Genomic DNA, 24585 nt, shown 5'->3' with positions numbered 1-24585 from the left:
GTTAGGCCGTACACCCCTAGTCTTTCCTTAATTAGCATTTTCACCTCTGTGTCTTTTCTCATGTACATTTTTGTTCCACTGAGCTTTTTTTAAAAAAGCCTACGTAATCCAAAGATACCATGATAGAATATCTATATTTATAGTAACTGGACATATATTTATATAAGAAAGGGCTTATTAACTTCAGAGAGGAAGGGACAATGCAAATGACAACAGCATATGTTTAGGATCTTACCAGTAAGCCAGTAATGTTCAGAAATGTCAGTTCTGATGTAATGGTGGTCGTGAGAAGGGCCCAGAGAACGTGTTAGAGCAGTGTCTTTGCCAAGGAAATCAGAAGCTGTTCCAGCATAAAGATATTCATCTGCAAATGAAAAAAAAAAGATAGGGTTTCTACAGCTGTGGAGTAAACAAAATTAAAACTATTTGTGTTTTGTTGAGGGAACAACACCTGCATTTAATTGGCCTATAAAGTAATTTAATATTTTAAAGTATTATTGACTTATATTTTAATGGGATTTGGGATTCTGTGAAGCTACTTACATTTAAATAGACGTAATATTTGTAATTATTATGTCTGAGAAGTGAAGGAGTCCAAGTCAAATTTTCAAACCCTTTAGGCACTCAGAAAAGTAAATTTTCCAGGCTTTAGTGCATGCTGGGCCCTTAAGAGTATAAAGATATATTTGAAATGAGCATCTTGCCTTATGAGCACTGATCATGGACCTGGGGGCTCTGGGAGGGACACAACCATCTATCCATTCAAGCTTTAATAGCTCTTGTGTCCCAGACTTGCCACAGCAATGGTTTTGCTGCTCCTGGGCTTGAGCTACTGAACATGATGGATGCTTCACTATGGGAACTTCACAGCTTGTCCTTTCCTGGCATCAGGATCTCCATCCAACACTTCATTCACAAAGAGGAATTTAGGTACTATGGGAATTCTTCTCAAGTACGTAATGCGTTAATGGTAGGAATATGGATACAGACCCAATTGTGACCATTTTAACATAGCAAGTGGTCTCACTAAAATAAATGAGACATCTTGCTTGAATAAAGGAGCCAGAATTTGTCTCACAAGGAAACTATATCTATAATACAGTACAGTGTCCTTGCGGCAATTGCAGTTACTATACAGTCTTTTGTCAGCATGTGCAATGTAAAACTTCACAACCTTAAGAATTGCACAATATTTTATATTTTCTTTCAGATCACAGTACTTTTCTAAAAGGAAGCAAAGAAACAGTAACACCGTAATTTTTTTTACTTCATAGTGCATTTTACAATTTTTTTTTTTTTTTTTTTCCAAATAACAAGATTTATTGGTTGGAGGAGTTTGTTTTTTGTTTAAGGACTTACAACAATAAATCCTTGGAGTTTGTAAAAATAAAAAAGGTTAACATTCATAAACAATAATCATATAAAAATCTATATGATACATAAAAATCCCCTTCCAGGAATTCTTTCTCCAGGTTTTCTGATACTCTGGGTGGGAACATTTCACAAGATCTTTTAGAAAGAAGTTCTTTGTTGAGAGTGAATGCAGAATAAATACCATTCAACATAGATGTTTGTGTTTTCATTTGCAAAAGATGTAAATGACTTAAAAAATAAGATCAAAGGGAAAAAAGAAAAGAAAAACAAAACCACAACCCACAATCCACAAGCACTTTATTTGCCAAAGAAGATCTATCAGCTTTCTTTTTACCTCGTTATTATTGTTACTTATGTATTATTTCCATGACAGTATTGGAAAACACATCTTTCAGACAGCATGTCGCCTTTGTAAAGAAACAATAGTGCATTCTGAAAGGTATTTGTCATAATGAGGAATGGGCAGGGTAATTGGTGTTTGCTAACTGACAGGCACTCAGTGATCAATAAATCTGAAGGGCCAACAGAAATTCTCCATCCTTGCTTAGGCTCTGCTGACAAGGCATTTTCAGCACTTCTCTCGCTTTTTGATATCTCTCATTCCAAGTTCCAGTTATGTCCAGAACAGCTTTAGTGAGCAGTAATTTGTAATAGAAGATGGATGACAAGCAGGTGGTTTTTCAGTCAAAAAGTCTAGCTTTTCACATTTGTCTGTGGAATTTATTTGGGGTGAAATGATGTGTGGAATTCAAAGCGAGATTACAGATATTTATGAAGATTTCAAATTACACATTTTTATGAAGAGTTAAAATGACACAGTTTTATTGACATACATATATGAATGAAAATATAGTGAAACATTTTTTAGCTCATATATGTGTAACGGTTTTCAAAGTGCTTTCTGAAGGATACAAGTAATATTTATGACCATTTAGTAGGTAAATAAAACTAAGCAGAGAGAAATCGCATGCCATCGGTGGCAGAGATGGAACTGCATCCCAGTGCAGTATCTTACCCGTGAGCTATACTGCTCTTCTAGTATTCTTGGGAACAAAATAATCATCAAAAGATAGACCATTCTCTGGTCAGGCCTGTAACTCTTTACAATGCCCATTGTACATTATTGCAAAGCACTTGACAGCAGCCACAGACAGAGAAGGGATACTAGAAACTCTGACCATTAATTTTATCTAGCTTGAAAATTCTTATGTACTGAAGTTCATGTTTTAGTTAGCTGAAACACAGCAGCTTCTGCATTTCACAAGATTTAATAGAGCAGTCAAAGCACTAGAGTGCTACTGAAATTAGCCAACACTATAATAAATCATGGGGTCCTATTGCATTAAAAAAAAAAATAAAAAAAAAGAGAAAAAAGTTGAAGTTTCTAGAATCTCATTTCAAAAATAGACTTCACGGTCATTAAACAGTACTAGGGGTCCCTGAGAAGAATAAGTGCTGGCTTTAATCTATTGTCTTTAATAAAGGAAGTCCTGCCCCATCTCTTGGGTCAGATTCACAAATCATCTATCTTATTATCTGAGAATAAAGACTGAACATTAGTCATATTCTTTTTATAACGCAGAGTGACCAATACTTCAAAGCATTGTCACCACTGCTCTTTGACTGTAAATGAAAACGTCATGGCGCTTCACTCTTATCTTGTATTCATGTGCTTGACGGACAAGTTAAATGAAAATTGTCCACAGCTATGAACGAAAGCATGACAAAAGTCTCTCTTACAGTGATTTGAAATCCAGAGGTCAAGCTGACATTCCTCGGCACCAAATGTCAGACCACACAGAGCTGTGATGCACGCAGCAGGCAGATCTCGCTATCTTGTTCCCGGGCTTCCAGCTTCAGAAGTGGCTACTCAAGTAAATAGAAACCTCAAAAATGTATTTATGGAAATAGTGGATGTCAGCAGACTTCAAAGGGCAGAACATATTGATAATTGCAAAAAGAGGCCCAGAAGCACTTGAAACATTGTCTGTCTGTGTGTTTTTTTTTGCTTTCTTCTTAAAGGAGAAATGACTGGGTGAGGATGAAACCGCCTTCCTGCTCAAGTGGCAAAGGCTTCACAGCCACTCAAATGTCTCTGTGTTGCTGCACCTCCAGCCCTCTGGTGTCTGCAGACTGAAGGCTCCCTCAGCTCCAAGAGCACAAACCAGCATCAGAAACACAACCAGAGGAGCTTCAGCCATGGCATCTGCTGAGCCTTTGACCCCAGACTTTGCGTTATGAACCCATCACACATCTGAGAGAAGCAACTGGCTCTGATGGTTTCTTACCTGCCATCACCGAAGCAAAGGGCTGCTGGGGATCAAAAGGGCATTTCAACCTGCCAGACTCCAAGTTCTGACTGTCCAGCCGGAAAACCGTTTCCTGAGAATAAACACATATTCATTATCCTGGTGTGGCTGCAGAGAAAAACTTACTTAGACGGACTGTTCTACTAAGATATGAAGTGAAGGTGTATTAGATCACGCAACTGTCATTTCAGCATTGATATTTACTGTCTGTGCCTCTGTTTTCTATCTGAATTTTTTTCACTTATCATTTTAATGTATCCTGTTTACTCTATAGTGAAGCACAAAACTAAGAAAAACACAATTCTTTTCAGAAAAAAAAAAAAAAGATGCATTGTTCATTTCCATTTAGATTAAATGCTGGATTGTACTTAAAAGGCACTGGCTTCTATTTGGAAAAGTGCTGATAGAGTGTATTGCAACAGGAGACCCAGAAGGGATTCTGGCTGACTTCTAAATTTCTCCAGGGACTGCTGAATAATGTTTGTGGCAGATACAGTTCAGCCCCTTTTAAATGAAAGCAGCATATGCTCTCTCGTGTTATTTTTAACAAGGCTAGTGATACAAGAGATATCAGAACAGATCCTTGTAGTTCCCAAATACAGTGTGATTAATTCCTGGGTCGCAGAACTAGGACATAGAGGAAGATAAAGAAAAGACATTATTTAAAAACTATTCCTGATCTTTTCAGTGGGCAATCAACAACTCCATTGCTATAAGTAGCAATTTGAAGCTTTACTGTTGTTGGGAATTGCCAAAATGAATGTTTTTACTTGTTCCTTTCACTGGTTTCCTAAAAGAGCACTTAACTTGAAAACCACAGTGAGTCCTTTCGAAGACAAATTGGTTGCTCAGAGGAGTTAACTGAAGTATTTGCAGGTATAGAGACTTGATTTTCAGAATTCTGCTGCTGTTAGAGAAGGCAGACTGCCAACAGAAAGAAGTACGGTTAACATACTCTTCGACCTACAGTGATATCGAAAATCCCACTAGTGTTCAGAAATCAAATCATTGTGGGTTTAATGTCTACTGTAGAGACACAACTTTTGAAGTTAGTTTAAAAAACCCAAAACACCTCTATGATTTAAACAACTACTTTAAAAAGGGTAAAGTGATTTTAATTATTTGTTTCTGTATCTCTGCCTTTCAAGAGGACTGAAGAATACAAATGATAGCTAAGTATGCCCAAAGATGGCCACATAGGATCAGATTTCACAACACATTAATTCATCCTTAACGTACATCGGATTATAAATGACCAAACTTTTTTATTTCACTGAGGTGTCTCCTAAACTGTCTAGGCTCAGAAGACAAAAGCCCAGGATACTGATTAATTAAGCTCCTTAAGAGAAAAGAAAAATTCAATTCCAATCTATGAACATAAATTCCATTTCCTCCAGCAATCCTGGCTGATACAAAACAAAATACAATAATCAAACAACAATACTTTTTATCTTCCCAAATATGTGGGATATCAGGTAAACCAAATTCTCAGGTTACTGAAGTGAGTCAGAGCACACCAAGTACAAAGCTAAATTAAAAATTAAGATTTTTTTTTTTTTTTTTTTACTATGTTAGTGTCCCATTCTTATTTTTTCTAAGATGTGCAGTCCTGAGCTGCTCAGAAGATCCTTTCCATATTGCATGAAAAGGGGTTGTCTCCAAGTCCAGCAGTACTCAAGGGACTGAAGGCTTTATAGATCAGCATCAAATATTTCAGACTTCACCCAGACAAACTAATGGACACTACCAGCCATTCACACAGAATTAATCTCCCGCTTTCACTTTGGACAAAGCTTTCAAAGAAAAGAGCATCCCTTGGAGAGCTGTGGCTGACAGCACCAACCAGTCCAAGCCTCTTCTTCACCAGCCAAGAGAAGTTTTGGCAGCAACTTCAGCAATAACAAGACCAGAACTTTAATCCCCTTTAATTGTGTGATACCATAGGGGATTTGTACTGCTTCAAAAGCAGTATCTGCTGTGGTTTTCAGTCACCTGACCCACACTGTTTTCCTCTCTGTTTTCACAGCACTGGCCCTGGTCAGCAGGCTACTGGGCAGATCCACCAGCAGCTTTCAAAGGTCAGCAAGGCACTGCCTGGTTTCACAGCCTCCGTGAAGCCATCTCAGGCCCTGGATCTCCCAAGCATCCCACAGGTTCCTGTAGAGGCTGCTAATTACCAAACATCCATTATCCATTCTTATAACTCAAAGATTAAAAAAAAAAAAAAGGTGGGGTACACACTGAAAGAACAGATTTGCAATAGAAGTGCTTTGAATTACCACTTAGGACTCCTGGTAGGAGGCATTTGCAGCTGCCTGTCAAATTCATGTCAATAGGTCTGTCCTCAGGACCCTCCTGCCATGCCGCATTTATCTGGAGAGGCAGGACCAGGACAGTGAATATAGGTGTTTGGGATCCAAGAAGGAAAGGGGAAATATACCTCATGCCATTCAAAGCTGTTAATTCAGTAAGAGGTTGTAGAAGAGATGCACCATCAGAAGGGGCACAAGTAGTGCTGAACACTCTCCAACCTACCACTGCAGCTGAGCAACCAGGAGGAATGCAGGAGAGGGAGGACTGTGGGACAGTGAGGGGATTAGGAAATACAATACTGGGATTCTTCTTCTATTTCCTCTCATAAGGTAATAGGTCACATCTAATTGAGACAGACCCCTTGTCTAGACTGGCTGCCAGACTGAACAATCAGACCAAATCCATAATTTCATAATGTCTGATGAAAACAACCTTCACAAATGAAGTAGTTAAAGGTGCAATGGTAGAGTGAATAAGGCATCTTGCTAATGACCCTGAGATGGAACAGAGTTTTACTTATACTCTTGCTGAGAGCTGCTGTGTTCAATTCAGCTGTGTATTTGATCATTCAGGCTAAGGAATCAGCATGGTACAAAGGATCTAAAAGTTCATTTGCTTCATCTGGATATTTAAAGTAGTGAAGCAAAGAAGCCTACAAAATTATTTCATCACAAGCCCAATTATACAGCATATACCAAACAATACCAGGAGCATTAATGGCTTATTGGAGGAAGAATACCACCATACAGATTTCAGGCAGCTTCAGTTTTCTGTAACATAGGCAGCCTCTCTGGAGTGATCAACCAACCCACCCACAGATTTTTATGGAATATAATTATGGGTCTCAGTTTGGTCAAGCATTCATACCTTTTTTTTTTTTTTTTTTTTACTTTGTTTTTCTGTGAACATCTGCCCCTGATACCGTAAGTTGGAATAACTGCACTGTGTGCATACTTCAGGTTATCACACTTAATAATATATCATTAGAGGTCATTTCTTGTGTTCCAGAGTTTTACTGAGACCCAAAGAAAAGACAAAGCTATTTCTATAGTGGAATAGAAAGCCTGCACCACAGGCAAGCAGCCAGACAGGTCACATCTCAACACCCTCTGAGAACAGGGCTGGCATTATAAATATAGCCAAGGTGTTATACATATAGGAGTTAAAAAGAGACTTGTGTACTAAGTGGCTGCTTGACACAGCACCAAAATGCTTCTGTTGTGGGGGTTAGGTCTCAAACATTTACCACTTAAGATAGAGATTTCTTTGTCACCAGCAAATGAAGACCAATCAGCTGCTAACTTCAGTTCAGGAATATGCCACTAATGATGGAAGATACCCAACAACTACTTAGTGACAGGACTGCAAAACATCTGCAAAGTCGTGAGGTGCTGTCCTTGGACTCAGGCTCAGAGACCCTTTACAATTTCTGTATCACAAGGAATACAAAACCATCTCTGTTGACCAAGGGTGTATATACATTAAAAAAATAGACCTACAAGTGTCATGAACTCTGTGTGTGTGTGTGTATGAAAACAAAAAGTGTGTGTGGAAATGACTTACTATAAAGAAAGACATCTGGGTTAAATGTTCTCTTCACTTAGTTAATCATATGAAAGTGTCATTCTGAAGAACTTTGTGCATTAAACTTTACTGAGGAAAGTGCTTTGTTCAAAAAAGATATGCACATATCAAATGTGAGAACACGAGTTCCTGTCTGACCTGCAAAATCCACCATTTACCCTGTTATTTACACAAGCTGCTGTCAGTTCATTTTTTACACACTCGTGTAGTATTTTCCAATCTATGATGAATGCTAAACAAGATGGGGGTTATTCCTTGATATGTCAGAGTAGTGAGGAAATAAATTACCTCTTTGTGTGTTCCAAGTTCAATGTATCCACAGAGAGGGTGAAACGCTCCTGTGCCGCAGACATAAACATGGGTTCGGTTGTAGGGCTGAAGAACCCTGATAAAATTGGCACATTCTGTCTATTGGGAAAAGAAAGAGAAAGGTTATTTTTATGTCTGTTCTTCTCTTTCACATTATAGGTACTAGGTTTTATAGATACTAGGTTATAGCTGTAGTATTGGTGCATGTAAACTCAGAACTACTGTAGCAGAGACTGTTTACTAAAGAGTTCAAAGTTGTGACAGATACAATTTTGCAGTGGCTATCTCCTAGGCAGTTCATCAATCAGACTTGCAAGCCTAATTCTTCTCTAATGTCTACAGCCATGAGAAGCAATGTGGTTACAGCACATTTTGGAGAATATCTACTCAGCCTGTGTTGTAACAAACATCCCCTGTTAACAACTGAACAGAGGCTGGATAGACACTATGTTAGTCTGGCTGCCAATCCTCCTGCCTTTGCTCCCAGTGCAGGGTTCTGCACAAGCTTTAACACCAAGAATTGCATGATAGAAATTGTGCTAGACTGAAACTTCAACATACTTCCAAAGGTATGTTTTATGTATGAGTGAATTTTCTTCGCACCAACCACATCCTATTGGTCACTTTTATTTGGGCATTTTTGAGTCTGAGAGGATGCTCAGGTCAGTCCTGGGTTTGGTCCTTGCTGGTGCATAGCACAGGTGGCTTCCACACACTTAAAGGATTGGTGGAAGGGCTTGCTTCAACCTTCCTCAAAATTAAATAAATACATATACATATAACAAGGTACTTAGGAGGAAATACATGAGAGTTATTCATAGGTTCAAGCTACACCTGAAAGGCAAACTGCAGAGACAATGTAGGAAGCAAAAAGGAGATATTTATAATCTATGTGCAAAAAAAAATATTCCCCTTTCTGGTCCCTTTCCTTTTGTCTTAGTTTAGAAATAGATCAGCACAAATCCTCCATATAGACTGGTATCAGAATTTTCCCAGTGCTCAGCAGAGGTGTTGTTTAGGTTTTGTCTGCTGTAAAGATAAGGATAGCAATAAGTCAGGATAAAAAGTAGAAATTCCTCAGACAGAGAGCTGAGAGAGTGTTTTGAGCTGGCGTCCACCTTGGTAACAGACAAGCTGGATAGAAACCACAGGATTTGTGGAGAGAAAGAGAAGAAATTTTATTATACAGCCAGGAAATGTTTACATTTATAGTGTGCTCTAGACACATGATATAATCTGTGCTACCCAAAAGAGACATGAAACTTTACTGTATATATGAATGCACCTTAAATACAATTCCTAAAGAAGATTTGTGATTCCAGGAAAAAGCTAATAAGTCAGAGATTGTGTTTTAACCTTAACTGCAAGTGGCTGCAAATTAAGTTAATTGGTACTCTGCTCTGCTACTCTGTTTCGTTAATGAATTATAATGAAGTTACATTCAGGATATTCCCAAGAAAAAAGGAGCAGTTTGCTGGGAAAGAGAAGATTTCAGAGGAGTGTTGCCTGGCATACATTTCAGAGGAAAGTCCATCTCTCAATTGCATTTACTACATACAAGGATGGCTTAGCACGATTGCTGCTTGCAACGTTTTTTTTCTTGAATCATTAACATTTAGAGAAAAGATAGAAATATATATATATATATATATTTTTTTTTTAAATAAGGAAAACACAGTTAATTAGTTCAGGAAAAAGGTGTAACAACAGCTTACTAACCCATTCTTTGCATTTAGGAACAAATACACAGATATATAATATCATATACCATACTTACATGGGCATCTTTCCCAGCTAATTTGCATAATTCTACCTTTTCTTTTGCTGCAGGCCAGTAAATCTGTAACATAGTTAAAATAAGACAAAGATTATGACTACTTTGAAATTGTCCTGTGACTGTAGTTTATTTCCTTGAATGAACAGTTAAAACAATTTATTTATGCTGAAGGAATTGGAATGTCCATTGAAATGAACATGACTTCAAATACAGGGATCCATTACAAAGATGAAAAGGCTCTATATCAAGATGCCTGTTCTTGGTTCATTTCTTCATCAGAGTATTTTAAAAAATACTTAGGTGATTTGGCTAGCACACCTTGTCACCACTAAGAATTGTATGTTTTTCTGATGATGAACCAAGTCACCTTAAAACTGAACTGAACTGCAAAACAAGACAAATTGCATTTGTGATTAAATTGGTGTAGTGAACTTGGCCAATTACTGCAAATTTTCAAATGAAAATGACTTATATTAAAAATACTAAAGGTAGCTCAAGGAGAATTTGTAGAACAAAAAGTATATTTGCTGCACTGCAGAATTTTGTAAACTAGGTTTTTGGTGTAGATGGAGACAGATGGCAAATTACTATCAGTTACTGTAACCCCAATTGTATTAGTGAAGAAATATCAATGAACAACAACTCAGATTATGGCTCATTGATTTCAATCACAGAGCCAAAACTGGATGTTATTTAGTGTATGTTTGATTCTCTTAAATTCAAACAGAAGCTAAATATAAAGTCTTCCAGAATCACCATGCTAAAGATAGATCTTTTTTCCTTTTCATTTTGACAGGACAAATATAATGCCATTTCTCATGATTAATAATAACAACAGAACCAAATCACCCAAATTTTTGATCAAATATTAGTTAGGAAATTGCCTCAAGTCCCAGGAACCAGTATGCAGATTAGTAGTAGTCACAGAAGCTTTAGAGTAGTGTTGAGTCTCAAACTACACTTTATAAAATATTAAATGATGAACTATTTAGAAATAAAGAATTATTATACTATACATTAAAAAAAGTCCTCATAAATGAAGGATGCACAAGTCAATGACATGCAAGAGGAGTTAACTGCTGTAATATTCCCTTTCTATCACCTAGCTGTTGGCGCCTTGTGGGACGTTGCTTGCCACATACACAGGCTCAGTCCCATGCTGTTAAGAAGGGAAAGAGTGCCCTGTGTCAAACAGCTTTATCACTGTCCAAAATCTACAGTTTGTATTCCACTCCATCTGGAAACAAGCTTTTTATTTCACTTCTTCCTTTTCTCTTCCCAGTGAAAATGGATGTATTGGCTTTCTGAAGAGAAATTAATTTCCTCTCCAGTGAATTTACAGTCACCTTGGTGATTAGAAGCTCTTAGTACAGTTAACGTGTTTAAAGTTACTTAAACCTTAACCTTTTTTCAGCAATATTTACTTAAAGTCAGAGATAAGGCAATATAACAACATCTCAGCACCAGAGCACAAATTCACTTTCTCAGAGCATTTTCTCAGAATGACGTCATGATAGCATCCAGGTACAAAAAAAGCAATCTGAAGCCAGCCACACCAGTGTGTCTGGATTACACAGTATGCAATGCCAGAAAGTACAGAGGAAAATACTGGAAGCACTGCAAAGCTGCTGGGAAGAGCTGAAAGGAGCACCAGTGAACTCATCTGGGCTCTTGCCTGGGCAGAGTGGGATTGTTGTAACATTGATCATTCCCAAGTGCCACTGGTAAAGGTGAAGGAGAGCCTGAAGTTTAAGAGGTCTTGGTGAAGAAAAGCTGATGAAAAGGAACAGCTGGGAATTTAAGATCATGGATCTCCAAATTCATTTATCCAAGCAAACTTAAGCTGAGATCTGACCTTCAGCTCCCTTGTCTGTAAGCTTTATGCCTAATTCTGCTCAAGATCTCTGTATCAGTAACAGAGAAGGCTAGAGGTTTTTCAGGCATTTTGGAGACTTTTGGCCAAAGTTTGGGCATCCAGTTAGGTAGCTAATGCCCCTCTGTAAGTTTTTGAAAATGCCCATCCCTCCCTGCCAACTACACAGAAGAACCAGACCCCTGCTTTGGGAGACACAGTTACATTTGAAGACATCTGCCTGAAGACATCACATATATTAATGGTCTTGACTCTACCAATAATTCTTCTACAGATTCCTTCATGGGAATTCATGTTTGTTGTACAAGTTGGACCAGTCAGACTAGAGATATACACACCCTCTTTTCTATGATAACCAACCCTATTCAATTATCATGGAAAAATCGATTGTTTTACTTTCTGGCTACTCAACAGTCTCAGTATTTAGCATTTTACAAGGCCATATTAGACAATGAAAAGTGAAGCTATGTTATCCAACTTTAAAATCAATTTGCAATTATATATGGGGGAGTTAAAGTGATATTTATTTGCTTTCTAGGAAAGAAATGAGAGGTTCCCAGAAACTGTCAGTTCAGATCTGTAATAGGTCAAGAAAATTGCATAATAAATAATGAGCAAAAAGCTTTTTTTTTTTTTTAATTTATTTTTTTACTAGATCACATGCTCTGCAACCATACCACAGGTTTGGTTCCCTCAAATGCTGACAGACAAGTAATTTTACTCATGTGAAATAGTGTCTCTGAATCTTTACATTCATAAGCTTCTTTACATGCATCTGTGTTGTTTTTTCTCTAACAGATGAAATTAAGCCTTAATATTATATTTTATTCAGACAAGTAACTTAGTTTCACAAGATGCAAAAAGCTAGACTAGATGCTGCAGTAGGTTCTTTTATATTTAAAATCTTTGAGATTGTAGATGTTTTGAGGCTTTTTAAGTTGGTCATTTTGTTTCATACGTTTTTTCAGTTCACATACTACATTCACAATGGTAATGTCTTATTTAACAAAGTCTTTTTCTCAAATTCTTTAAAAAGTAAAACCCCAAAGAAAGTAAAAACAAACAAACAAACGCCCAAAAACTCATTATAATGGTGGCAACATTGCTGACATGTGAAATTATAATCATGTTGTGTTACAAACAGCACAAATTATATATAATCTATATTTCACGGTTACATCTGTATCTGAAATTTCTAGAGAAATCTTAGAATAGCTTGGTGGGGTTACTGAATTTAAATCAAGAAGGTAACTAACTGAAACACATGAACTACATACTTAAAAAGGATTCTTTTCTGCCCTTAATCTTCAGTTTATTTTCCTTACAAAACATCCATATCAAAATTCCAAAGGTCGTCTATTGTCGTGATTTCCTGATTTTATCTTCTACAGGTCAATAAAAAAGATACCTTTAAATAATTCTACAAATATTTTCTTAAATTTAGCAACAGGAAAGAAATTAAAATCTCCTAATGAATGCAAGCTAATAAGTTCTCTGCTAGCAGAGTAAAAGAAAGCCTCCCAGGAGTACAAAATTACGCAGTACATAAGTGTAGGACAGATAAGGTATCACTTTAAAGGGTAGCTGAAAATTGATATCTGATTAAAACAAAACATTAAAAACCACAAAGGTCCTTCTCAGATCAGGAGCAGAGGAATTTCTAAAAGTAACATTTTTCTTTCCTCCAAACATGTATTTTTATTAAAAGAAGGGAATGAAAAGCAAAAAGTGAATTAAAAAAAAAAAAAACCAACCAACCAAACAACAACAAAAAAAAAAAAAAAAAAAAAAAAACAACAAAGCAAACCAACCAAGCAAAACAAAACAAAATGAGAAACAAACAAAAAACCCATAAATTTATATATGGATAATATATATATAATTATATGTAGATACAAATAATAGCTGGAGTTCATCTTATTTCTTATACCCTTCAGTAGCTTTGGCAAAATCTCCGCACTGTACAACATGTGCAGGTGACACCAGATTGGGAAGCATCACTAATACTGGCAATATTATGCAGAAAGAACCGAAGGACGATGAAGACCAGAATTATAAACAGTTAAAAGAAATTATGTAAAATGGTCATAAATAAATACAGATTGTAGATGATAAATAAATAAATGCACAACATCAGACTAACGAGGATCAGGTCTGTAACAATGACCTTGCTAAAGACATTGCATGAAGTATCCTACAAGACCCCTTACAGCAGGTTTGGAGCAGGTTATGAAAGAAATAACTGCTACATTAGGTACTTGCTGGTGATAGCAGGGAGTGAGACCAATTGACCAACGTGACTCCTTCCAGTCTCATGTCTCCAAGATAGCCACGATCATGCCAGCAGCAAGCACTTGAGTCTCCCATTGAGGCTGACGGCTTTCAGCAGCCCTGGGGGTTTCACTGGAGACTCTCACGTGCCTGACCCTGCACACGTGCTTCAGCACTTCTCTATCAGTGCAGTCTCTGCTACGAGAAACTCCAAGTGTTTTGTTAGTGGTACATGTAGCACCAGCAGGATGTGTCTGTGTCTGGAGTGAAGGACACCAGCTGATCAACATGTCCCGTAGCACTCACTCACTGCATTTGAGTCCTGTGAAGAAAGGTATTGCTTCCTTTCTATTTCAAAGGAATAACAGGTGGTAGAAGCACTTAAGATGAAAATGCAGTGATTTTAAACAACTACTTGATACAGCAAGAGTAAGCTCACTTTCTTCTCTTGTTTTATTCTAAGCTCTAGATATTTGTTGTACTGATACTTGAGGAAAGGCATGCAATTAAATTACAGCTTCCGGGGCATCAAAGTGTCTCATTAAGGCTTTGCGAATCATCCAGGCCATAACTCAGAAACTTAAGCTAACTGATACGAGTGTATTCCCCATATAATGCTCCAAACTGCAGCTTCCCATTGTCACACTGACATATGCAATATACTCCCCACGACAAACTCTCCTCCATGAGAAACTACTCCCTTGAATGAAAAAAAAAAAAACAAACAGATTAATGACTTATCCCAATGCGACTATAAAGCCAGCACAGTAAAGAGGGCAACATGATCCAAAAAACAGGAGACAATCTAATCCCAGTATTGCCACTACCCTACGATATGTGACAGTCAGGTCTCAATTTTCCCACTAGTAAAATGACGATAATGTGAGCTGCTTTTTTTCTTTTGCTCTTTTGTTTTGTTTTGTTTTGTTTTTAAAATTTAGTAATTCATTGTTAAAAAATGAAAATAAGAGGAAAAGAATAAGATTGAGAAGCACTGAGAAGAGATATGACAGTGATCCAATAAGGCTGTCACACTCTGCATAAGACAATATAATACATACCACAGCCCAAAACCATAAGAATGGGTGTTCATGGATTACTTCCTGAGAACTAGGACATTTGTCACTTCTATATGCTGACCCTGAGTCACTTCACTGAAAATTGCTGAAAGCACCGGAAATTTATTGAATTTCCCAACAAACGGTGGAAAGAATTAAATGGTTTATTAGTATTATTTTGCTGAAAATAAAGACTATTTAAATTAATGGATAAATGAGTTTATTTTAGTATAGCATGTATGTATACCAGTTGCTCTCTAAATACTTCACATCTGCTGCATTCATGTGTGCGGTATGGAAAGTCCACAACTTGGAGAAATTGACGGATTACTCTCATACACAAATCCTAACAGCAAGGCTACTCTAAGCAGCTTTTGTAACCAGACCCCATTGCACTTGCTGTACTCTGGAATTCAACCCCTTAAAGTCATCAGCAAACAAAATTAATATATCTGAGTTCCTTATCTGAAATTCTCCCTGTATTTGAAAGCTAACCAAACTGTCTTTAGAGTTAGATTTTTCACCTAGCTTTCTTCTAAACAGTTTTATATCATAAAAACTTAGAGATCCCTAGAAGCTAGGAATGTATTCTTAAATATCTTTTATATCTGCCACAATCATTCCTTCTTCCGACTGTTATTCCTATACTGAGGCACTAATTCCTATATCCATATATATCCAGGGAGAGATCTGACTGGAATTTTCAACTCCAATTATTTCATAGTAGCAGAGTGGATCTCTGAAAGATATCATTTGATACAGTATAGGGCAGGGCCGGGGGGAGATGATATGAGGATTGATTCAGAATGATTTGCAACACTGCGGGAAGTGCCAGTGCCAGTGTATGGTACTGTCTTATTTTTGTGGTGCTGTCACACTGAGTAAAATGTACTGGAAGTCAAAGGGAAATAACTATTCTGTATTGGGATGACAGATTCACAGAATTTTGGTAGCTTAAATTTGGGAAGTCGCTGTTAGAGTGAAACTTCTTATTAGAACCAAATGGGGTTTTTATTTTGCATCTGTCTGAGACAAAGTAAGATCCCCACATGCCACAGTTCTCCTCTTGAACTGTGACCTGCTCTCCAAAACAACTTTACAAGTAGACAGTGCTTTCAGTACTTAAGGATTTTCTGAAAAGGGCATTTTCCTGTGTGCATTATGAGCATACATGAAAGCTAAAAGGAAATGGACCAGATGCTGATTTCATTTACACTGAATTAAATCTTGAAAGTCTTCATTGCTTTTACACTTCATTTTCCACAGTACAACCATAGCAGACTTCTGACTACCATGTACTTTTCCTAAAAAGAAACCATACACCAGGATTTTTAGGGTAAATGGCATTGCTCCTGACATGTTTATCACCGCAGACTGAAGACAAATCCTACCTTTGAAAAACTCAAAGCCTAACATGAGTAAATATTTTCAGAGAGCAGGATATTGGCAGTTCTTTATAACTAAACATATGGGTAAAATATAAGAATGACAGGGGATGTTTATAGAAGCATAATTTATGGTAACAATGCAAAAGGAAATAACAGAGACACTCTTTTCCACCTAGGATTGCTGTCATTCTCGTTACTTACTGATTTCTTCACATCTTGCCCCAGTCTGTTGTATTGTGTCTGTAAACACTGTTTAAAAGCTTCCGCCTTGTCTACACAGGTGCCTAAATTTAAGTTTATCAAACAATTTTATGGAGTCCAAGAGGCTTTCAGAGGTTCAAAACAAGAGTTATGTAGTTCAATGATAAAAGTCCTCCAAGGACTAGCAAGCAAAAAGTTATCACATCTGCCTCTGGAAGTCCCTAACCTGAAGTTTCTTACACTCATCCTTCAGTTCCCGCTGTTGACCGTCTTTGGGGACAGGACACTAAACTACATGGCTACCCAGTAGAACCAGGCCTGTTTTATTGTAAATGATAGACAAGATGGATAGACAGATAGATAATACTTCTACTAATTTGAGGAGGAAGGGAAATAACTCTAAAATAGGTGGAAATTAGTATTTTATGAACCGCAAGAGCCAGAAAAGTTCATTTTGTTTAAAAAGTAGAGCCATCAGCATGCATTTACACTTGGGAAACAATTCCCCATGTGTGGAGGATCAAACTAGGCTCCTGTCAAATCTCAGTCTCATCTCACTTCTTTTCTTAGAACTTTTTCTATTCACAGAGTCTGAGAACAAATGAACATGATCCCAGATGGACCCATGATCATCCTCCTCCAGTTCTACTGGGTTTATTCTACACTTAGTACTCCTGCCTCCACTTCCATAACTTTAGATATCTCCACTGGTTTCCATGTGACATACAGAATATGTAGCATGTATTTGGTTAGGCAAGACCAATCTTGGTGTTACTGTGTTTCAAGACTGCACTAAACATCTCCAATTCTCTGTGCATTCCAGAGGCTCTGGCTTGATGGCAAGAACCAAATCCTCCCTTGAATGCTGGTTAAATTCCCAGTGGGTTCATTCCTAATTGAGACTACACTTTGTTGTGATTTAACCCATCATGCAGCCGAACACCACACACAACTGTTCCCTCAGTCCTCCAAAGACTGACAGGAGTTCTCCCAGCACAATGAATGTAAAATTTGACTCCTATATCTGTTGTTTTACATAAATATGCATATGTTCTCCTTCCTGTAGTGGTAGGTGGGTCACACTACACGTATTTCCCAGTGATAATAGTGCTGATATATAACCCACTTGGACTGTTGGTAAGCACTGGAGTAACAGAAAAATGCAGAATTTCTTTGTAGCTATTCCATAAGCATTTAACCAGTTGATATTGTATATATATGCATATGTAGTTTTACTGTGAAATAGAGATAAAAATCAATACAAAAGGGTATTAAAGAATAAGTCACAAGACAGCTGCACCTGGTAATGCCAAAAAAATAGTAGCAACTAAAGATGCTCCAAGCAACAATAATTTGTGACCCTGTGCCAACACACAGTGAGGCCGATGAAAACAACTTGTTCCAAAGCTGCTATTGGGGATCTGACATGTTTATCTATTTGGCCCACATGTGGCTGTGTCTTCTAGCATTGACAGCTCCTGCAGGTTGGCAGCTTTTCAAAAGCTTGTCAGCCCTTGATAGCATTCCTATTCCTGCAGAGATGGGCGGGTTGCACTGTGGATTACACAGTGATAATAGTGCTGACATATAACCCCACTTGCACTGTTAGCCAGCACACAACTTACAGAAAGGTACAATATTTCTTTGCAGCTATTTCATAAGTGTTTACCCAGCTGAAAACATTTTGTATTTAGTATTTATTTAGTTTAAGGAGTGAAATAACAAAGGCTTTAGTCAAACTCTCAAGAAATTTCTATATACCGAAGTAATCTTTCCAGCAGGATCCCAGAGCTTCGGATTCCTATACAATTTCTTCTACAACCTCTCATGCTATTAAACATGTATGAACGTTTGCTTTACACTGCGCTTTTATTGGTTATAGCATAGTTGTCTTCAGATTTATTGTCCACATTTGCAATGCCCTGATAAATGTGGGATGTTGCTCTTTTCTCCTTTCTTTTGCTGAACATCTTTATTTTACTCATAAGGAGGAACCACAAATCCTCCAGTTTATAAATATCGTACAATACTTGTCAGGCATCTCAGTATCTTTCAAGAAAAGACTATGACACTTCATAATGTTATTCCTGCAACAGGAACTGTAGGCTTTTATTCAGAATAAGTTCGTAGAAATTATGTCCCTGCTACAGAAAGATGATAATCCTTGGTAAAGTTTAGATATTTGTGGAGTGCAACCATTTTAGCATTTGCGTTTGTCTTTCATTGTGGGAGACTTTTCTATTATACTGTGGTGCTTACTGTTGTTTTATAATAAGGTTTGCAAGCACTGGAAACTGGATGGATTTTTTTCAAGCTTCCAGCTAAGGAAATTTTCAGCCAATTACATCATAAATTGAATAAGAACTACAATAATTTTAGAAATTTGAACTCGAGAAGAACTATTGATTTATTTCATCAGGAAAAAAATACCAGGAAATAAAGCCATAACTTAATATGTGTAAGTTAAATTAACTAATTTAGGTAAACAATTAGGTTTCAAAAAGGAAGTTATTAAATGATGTATATGTATACCCTAAAAAAGGAAAAAGGATACAGTTCTTTGGGTGTTTCTTTGAATACTATTCCAGAAACATCTGAATATAGAGCATTCGTCTTTAATATACTTTTTCCAAGTAACTATATCCACAGATGAGGGTTTTCTGAAAGTAAATTGCTAGAGATCCTGGTTTGGCTTTTTGGTGAATCAGTGGTATGGTATGGTATGGTATGGTATGGTATGGTATGGTATGGTATGGTATGGTATGGTATGGTATGGTATGGTATAACAAATGTCTGAAATTGAGAACTTTTTTAAAGTAATATGAATCTATCCAGCACAGAGCATTCTACAATTTATGTACAGCTTTGTTTTAAAGAAAGAAAACCCCAAATTAAGAACAGTCTTGCATTCTAGTTTCAAAGCTCTTACACCTCTCTTACTCCCCACAACTTTTTGGTTTTTTTTTAACCCTCCTCCCTCAAAGCCATTACGAAACACATCATTTACAGGCAGAAACAATATTCTAATCAATTCTCATTTTAGTGGCTGCACATAAGCAGATATTGTTTTTCCAGATGACTCTTACTCCGGAGGAGTACAAAGGACACACTTCAGACCCTTGTAGTCCCAACATGTGTGGTTTCCTCACACCGGGAAAGCCTGGAAGCAAGCCGCCTGGCCCGACGCCAACCCAAACCACGGTCAGTCTAAACACAGTGCCGGCAAACGCTACTTTCTGACACTTCCCTGCTACTGGAGAGTATCCTTTAGCATTGAGACCCCCTCGGTGACTGAGATTTATACACAACCACTCATATAACTTCCTTCATGTCATCTCTTCCCTCCCCAAACATCTTTCTACCAGCACAACACAGAGGAACCAAAAAGAAATGCTTCTGTGATGTTGTCTTGCATTACCTGGTCATTTACTCAAGAGGGTACGTTTATAAAGTTACTAAATGCTCACAGATATTTTGGAGATCAGCACAGCAGGATGCTTCATGGAGCTTTTCGGTCAGTTTTAGCTGCTTAAATATACTTTGCCTCCATGTTTTGTCTGAAAAGTTAAAAATGATCTGAATGGTTAAACTGAGAAGTGGAAGTATTTGAACCTGTAGACAATAATTTATTTAATCCAGATATGCAAATGGTTATGAATTTTATTCCCTCCTTTCATCTTATCACAGATGTGTAGACATACATCTCTATTCAGCTTACTAAATGCAAAATTTCATTCCAATATAAAGTGAGTCTTTGCTCTACAATATCTATATTAAATGGCATTGTCTGATTGCACACTAATTCTCCTAGCTCAGTCTGTGTTCTGCTCTTCTTGGAAAGCACAACATCCATAATGATCAGTGGTGATTTGGCTAAAGGGAAAATGTTAGTCACTTAGAGGGGTAGATCATGTGGGGTGCTACCGCCTCCAGAAAGCTCTGAACTAATCAAGCATCACTGAACATAATGAGAGGTGACAGCACTCAGCATGTCCCAGGAGGTAAGCAACATCCCACAGAAACAAAAATCTGTTTTTCACACAAACAAAATTTGTTCTCTACAGAAAGCCTATGCCAGAAATCTATCTCTAGTCTGAAAAATCTGCAATCCAAATAATGCTGCTATCAATACAATATATTGAGAAGGTATTGTTTCTTGAGTAAATTACTGAGATGGAAGATTAAAGTGCTTGATAAAGCATCCCAGAGAAGAAACATCCTGAAACACTCAAAATCTGAGTTTTAAAGAACCTGACAAATGGAGTATTGCAGAAGTCAAAATAAGAAATAAGATATTCAACCTGGTACTATATCTCTTCTATACAACCACAGCAAGTGTTGCATTCAGACATGTGGGGCAAAATAGTCTCCTGTTACACCTGCCAAGCCCCTGCACTGCAGTTGTATTAATTCAGGGTCAGTTACCTCTTCGGAGCTGACAGCAGAACACAGTAATTTAAAACCTCCTTCTGGTGCTTAAAGAAAATATCAAAGACAGCTGAGAATTTACATTTTCTTCAGTAAGTAGCATATCTGGAAGAAGCAGTAAAGCCATGTGTGTTCCTGTGCAAGCATCTGTTTTTTACATGTAGCAGTCAATTGTGCTTACAAAAGCTCCAATTCATTGTGTCTACTAGAAATACTGAAGGCTAAATTGTCATCTTATTGCCTGGAGTTAATACATTGTCACAGGGCATGGGCACAGGAATACAGTAGATCTCAGTGGAAGATTCTCCTGTCACTAGCAATTCTAGATAATAGTACAAATGTTAATATTAAAATTGCCACTAACATTTTTATTATAATTTAAACCATTCAAATTGCCTCTGCTCTGTCTAATATCAAAATAATGTAATATCAGTGATGCCAGGAAACAGGGAAAGAGCTGTCTTCAGTTATCTTATTTCAAACACTTTTGTTTGAGGAGGATGAACATAACCAGAGAAATTAAGCAGGAAACACTTTGATTGGCATTTTTGCTTTTTTGCTGGTATTTTGATATTACTTTCATGCACTGCAGGGCTCCTCCAGGTAGGTGACCTCTTGCAGGCCTTCAGTATCATAAGAGGTCACATACTATGAGAAATTCAATTTATTAAAGATAATTTGTGTAATCATGGGAAGGGAGATTATCAAATTTTGGTACACAGCAGTGCATGCTGAATCTTCCAGTTACACAGTGAAGAAGGGAGGAAAAAAAAAGAGACAAAGGAACAAAATTGAATTTATGAGATGAACTCTACAGAAAATAAACTGACCTTTTTTACATTTTTGTTTAAATCAACCAAGTTGAGCAGGAAGATGTGGTCTTTAGCCCCGATTAGCAGCCGGCCCCTCTCCTCATCTAGCAGCAGGGTTCGAAAATCAAGCCCCTCTGTTGAGCCCAGGAATGGGATGCAGCTGTTTGAAAGCAGCAAGTCTGTGGGAAAATGAAGAAAATCTTTATAATCAAAATGTTTACATATGACTCATTGGTGTCTTTTATAAATATATGCAACCAGCATGGAATATGCTGGTGAGATAACTGCAGTCTTAGAGAATATCTTTCCAGGGTCATAGTACAGGTCCTGTTAACCTTGGTTTTCTTTGTCATTTTTTACTTCCAAATTGGGTAATATTTATTTCATAGAACATTTTTTTCTATGAAATTTTCTTAATAAATTGTGTCTAGGACCTAAAGGTATCACATTCTTCAACAGAAACTAGAAACAAACAAAAAAGACAGATATTTGCAAAATATGTGCTATACACTTCCTTTGTTGCAAGAAAAGTAGTATGCAATTATATCATACTTATCGATACACATGATCAAAGATCAATATCTCACCATATTTAGTGCTCTACATATAAAGCAGCAAAGATCAATGCCAGAAAGAATAGTTAGGAGCAAGAAACAGCAGTTAGATGTGACAGGTATCACAGACTCATAGAATGGCTGAGTTGGAAATGACCTTCAAAGATCATCTTGGCCAATGCCCCTATCATGGGAGGGGACATCTTTCACCAGATCATGTTGTTCAAAGCCCCATCTGCCCTGACCCTGAACACTTCCAGGGATGGATCATCCACAGCTTCTCTAGGCAGTCTGTCCCAATGTCTCACTACTCTCATCATGAAGAACTTCTTCCTTTCAGCCAATCTAAACCTTCCCTCTTTCAGTTTGAAATCATTGCCCCTTGTCCTGTCACTACAGACCCTGGTAGAAAGTCTTTCTCCGTCTTTCTTATAAGCTCCTTTTATACATTGAAAGACCACAATAAGGTGTCTCCAGGGCCTTCTCTTCTCCAGGCTGAACAACTCCAACTCTCTCAGCCTCTCTTCATAGGAGAGGTGCTCCAGCCCTCTTACCATTTTAATTGCCCTCCTATGAACACACTGTAACAGGTCCATGTCTTTCTTGTACTGAAGCCTACAGAACTGGATGTAGGACTGCAGGCGGGATGTCACAAGAGCAGAGTAGAGGGGGAGAATCACTTCCCTCTACTTGATGGCCACACTTCCTTTGGTGAAGCCCAGGATGCAGTTGGCTTTCTGGGTTTCAAGCACATACTACTGGCTCAGATTCAGTTTTTCATCTACCAGGCCTCCTGTGTAGGGCAGCTCTTAATCTGTTCATTACTCAATCTGTACTGATATTAAGGATTGTTCCCTACTGGGGCACAGGACCTTGCGCTTGTCCTTGTTGAACTTCACATATTTGCATGAGCCTGCTCCTCTAGCCTATCAAGGGACCTTCAAAGATCATTTAGTCCAAGTAGATGAGGGATGGCATCCCTTCCTTCAAGGATATCAACTGCAGCACTCAGCTTGGTGTCATCCACAAACTTGGTGATAGTGCACTCAGTCCCACTATGTCTTTGATGAAGATATTAAATAGCATTGGTCCCATTATGGACCCTTGAGGGACAACACTCATTACTGATTTTCACTTACACGTATATGGTTAAGAACTGGAAGAAGGCAACAACTGTGATGTGTATAGAAAGTTTGATATAAAGTTCAGTTTTTCCAGTGTCTAGTATTATGCTCTGGTGGCAGTATAGAGAATTGTTGCAGTTAAATTTTCGATTACTATCATTTCAGTTGAGAACTGAGAACTGAATCAACAACCATCAAGCAGAGGTATATTCCTAGGGTATAATACTGAAATGAAGGCAGTATAGAGGCATATCAAGGAGATCCTCCAGTAGCATCACCTCTAAGGTCCTGAGGTCTTTACTTCCCTTATAGAGGTGGCAATGGATGGCCGTTCCTGCATCCTTGCCCTCTCTGCAGAGGAAATATTCCCTGTTAAAAGCACAAATTTGACACTCAAGTTGTACTGTGATTTAAAAGTGACTTCTATCTCCTTCAAAGGGTAATTAAGAAAAACAAGTTTTCCTATGAAACTAATGAAAGAAAGTCTGTAACCTTTTGCTTAATTAAGACTCTGTGGATGTAATTCTGGATGAGGAAACCAACAATGTATAGAAAAGAGCACACAAAGAGTTTAGTCTTGTTGGGCAGTCATTAATTTGGGGAGAACGAAAATAAACATATAAATTAGTTCTTCCACAAGCAAGCTCTACAAGCTAAACTATTCAGGAATCTTGGGATTGCAAGGTAAATCTTGTATTTAATGGAACATAAAATTAAGGATATTTCCACCTTCCTGACACTGTATTGACAATGTAGCCTTCCTGCTAGACGGGTCAGACTTAACAGTACAAGTTATTTACTCTTCTTGCTCATGATGAAAATCAAGGGCAATGTTTTGCAGAGTAACTCCTGAACAAAACAAAGAGAAAAAATAAAACAAAACCTTTTTCTTCAAGGTCTCTCACTAAACATGTGACAGGCAAAGCAAAGATTAGGTCTTCTTGCTGGATAATAAACAGCACTGTGGGAGAAAAAATATTTTAGCTTTATTAATCTGACTACCTGGTATATAATTATGACAATTATTTTTTGGCTCAGTCACTTCTACTTAAGCTCATGCGGTTTTGTCTGGCTTATTGCTGAATGTTGTTCAGGTACAGTCTGCAAACAAATTGTCTTGCATTGCAGCTTCTAGTCCCCTAGGTGAGATTTATTTGGCAGTACTTTGAAAAAAAAAATCTTCACATTGAAAATTATATCCAACATTAAG

The 24585-nt window shown here is 37.6% G+C and overlaps 1 protein-coding gene across 1 annotated transcript in view; it reads right to left on the bottom strand.

The window, feature by feature from the left end:
• SEMA3D (semaphorin 3D) overlaps positions 1-24585 on the bottom strand; it is a 147271-nt gene that overhangs the window by 64119 nt on the left and 58567 nt on the right. The window contains 5 exon segments of the mRNA XM_082045235.1: positions 236-364; positions 3663-3756; positions 7869-7988; positions 9667-9729; positions 21716-21876. Coding sequence (XP_081901361.1) covers positions 236-364; positions 3663-3756; positions 7869-7988; positions 9667-9729; positions 21716-21876 — 567 coding nt within the window.

This window comes from Streptopelia decaocto (assembly GCF_964273445.1).
Source record: "Streptopelia decaocto genome assembly, chromosome: 1".
Lineage (NCBI taxonomy): Eukaryota > Metazoa > Chordata > Aves > Columbiformes > Columbidae > Streptopelia > Streptopelia decaocto.
The sequence above is the reverse complement of the archived record's forward strand: the minus strand, read 5'-3'. Positions and strand labels throughout refer to the sequence as shown.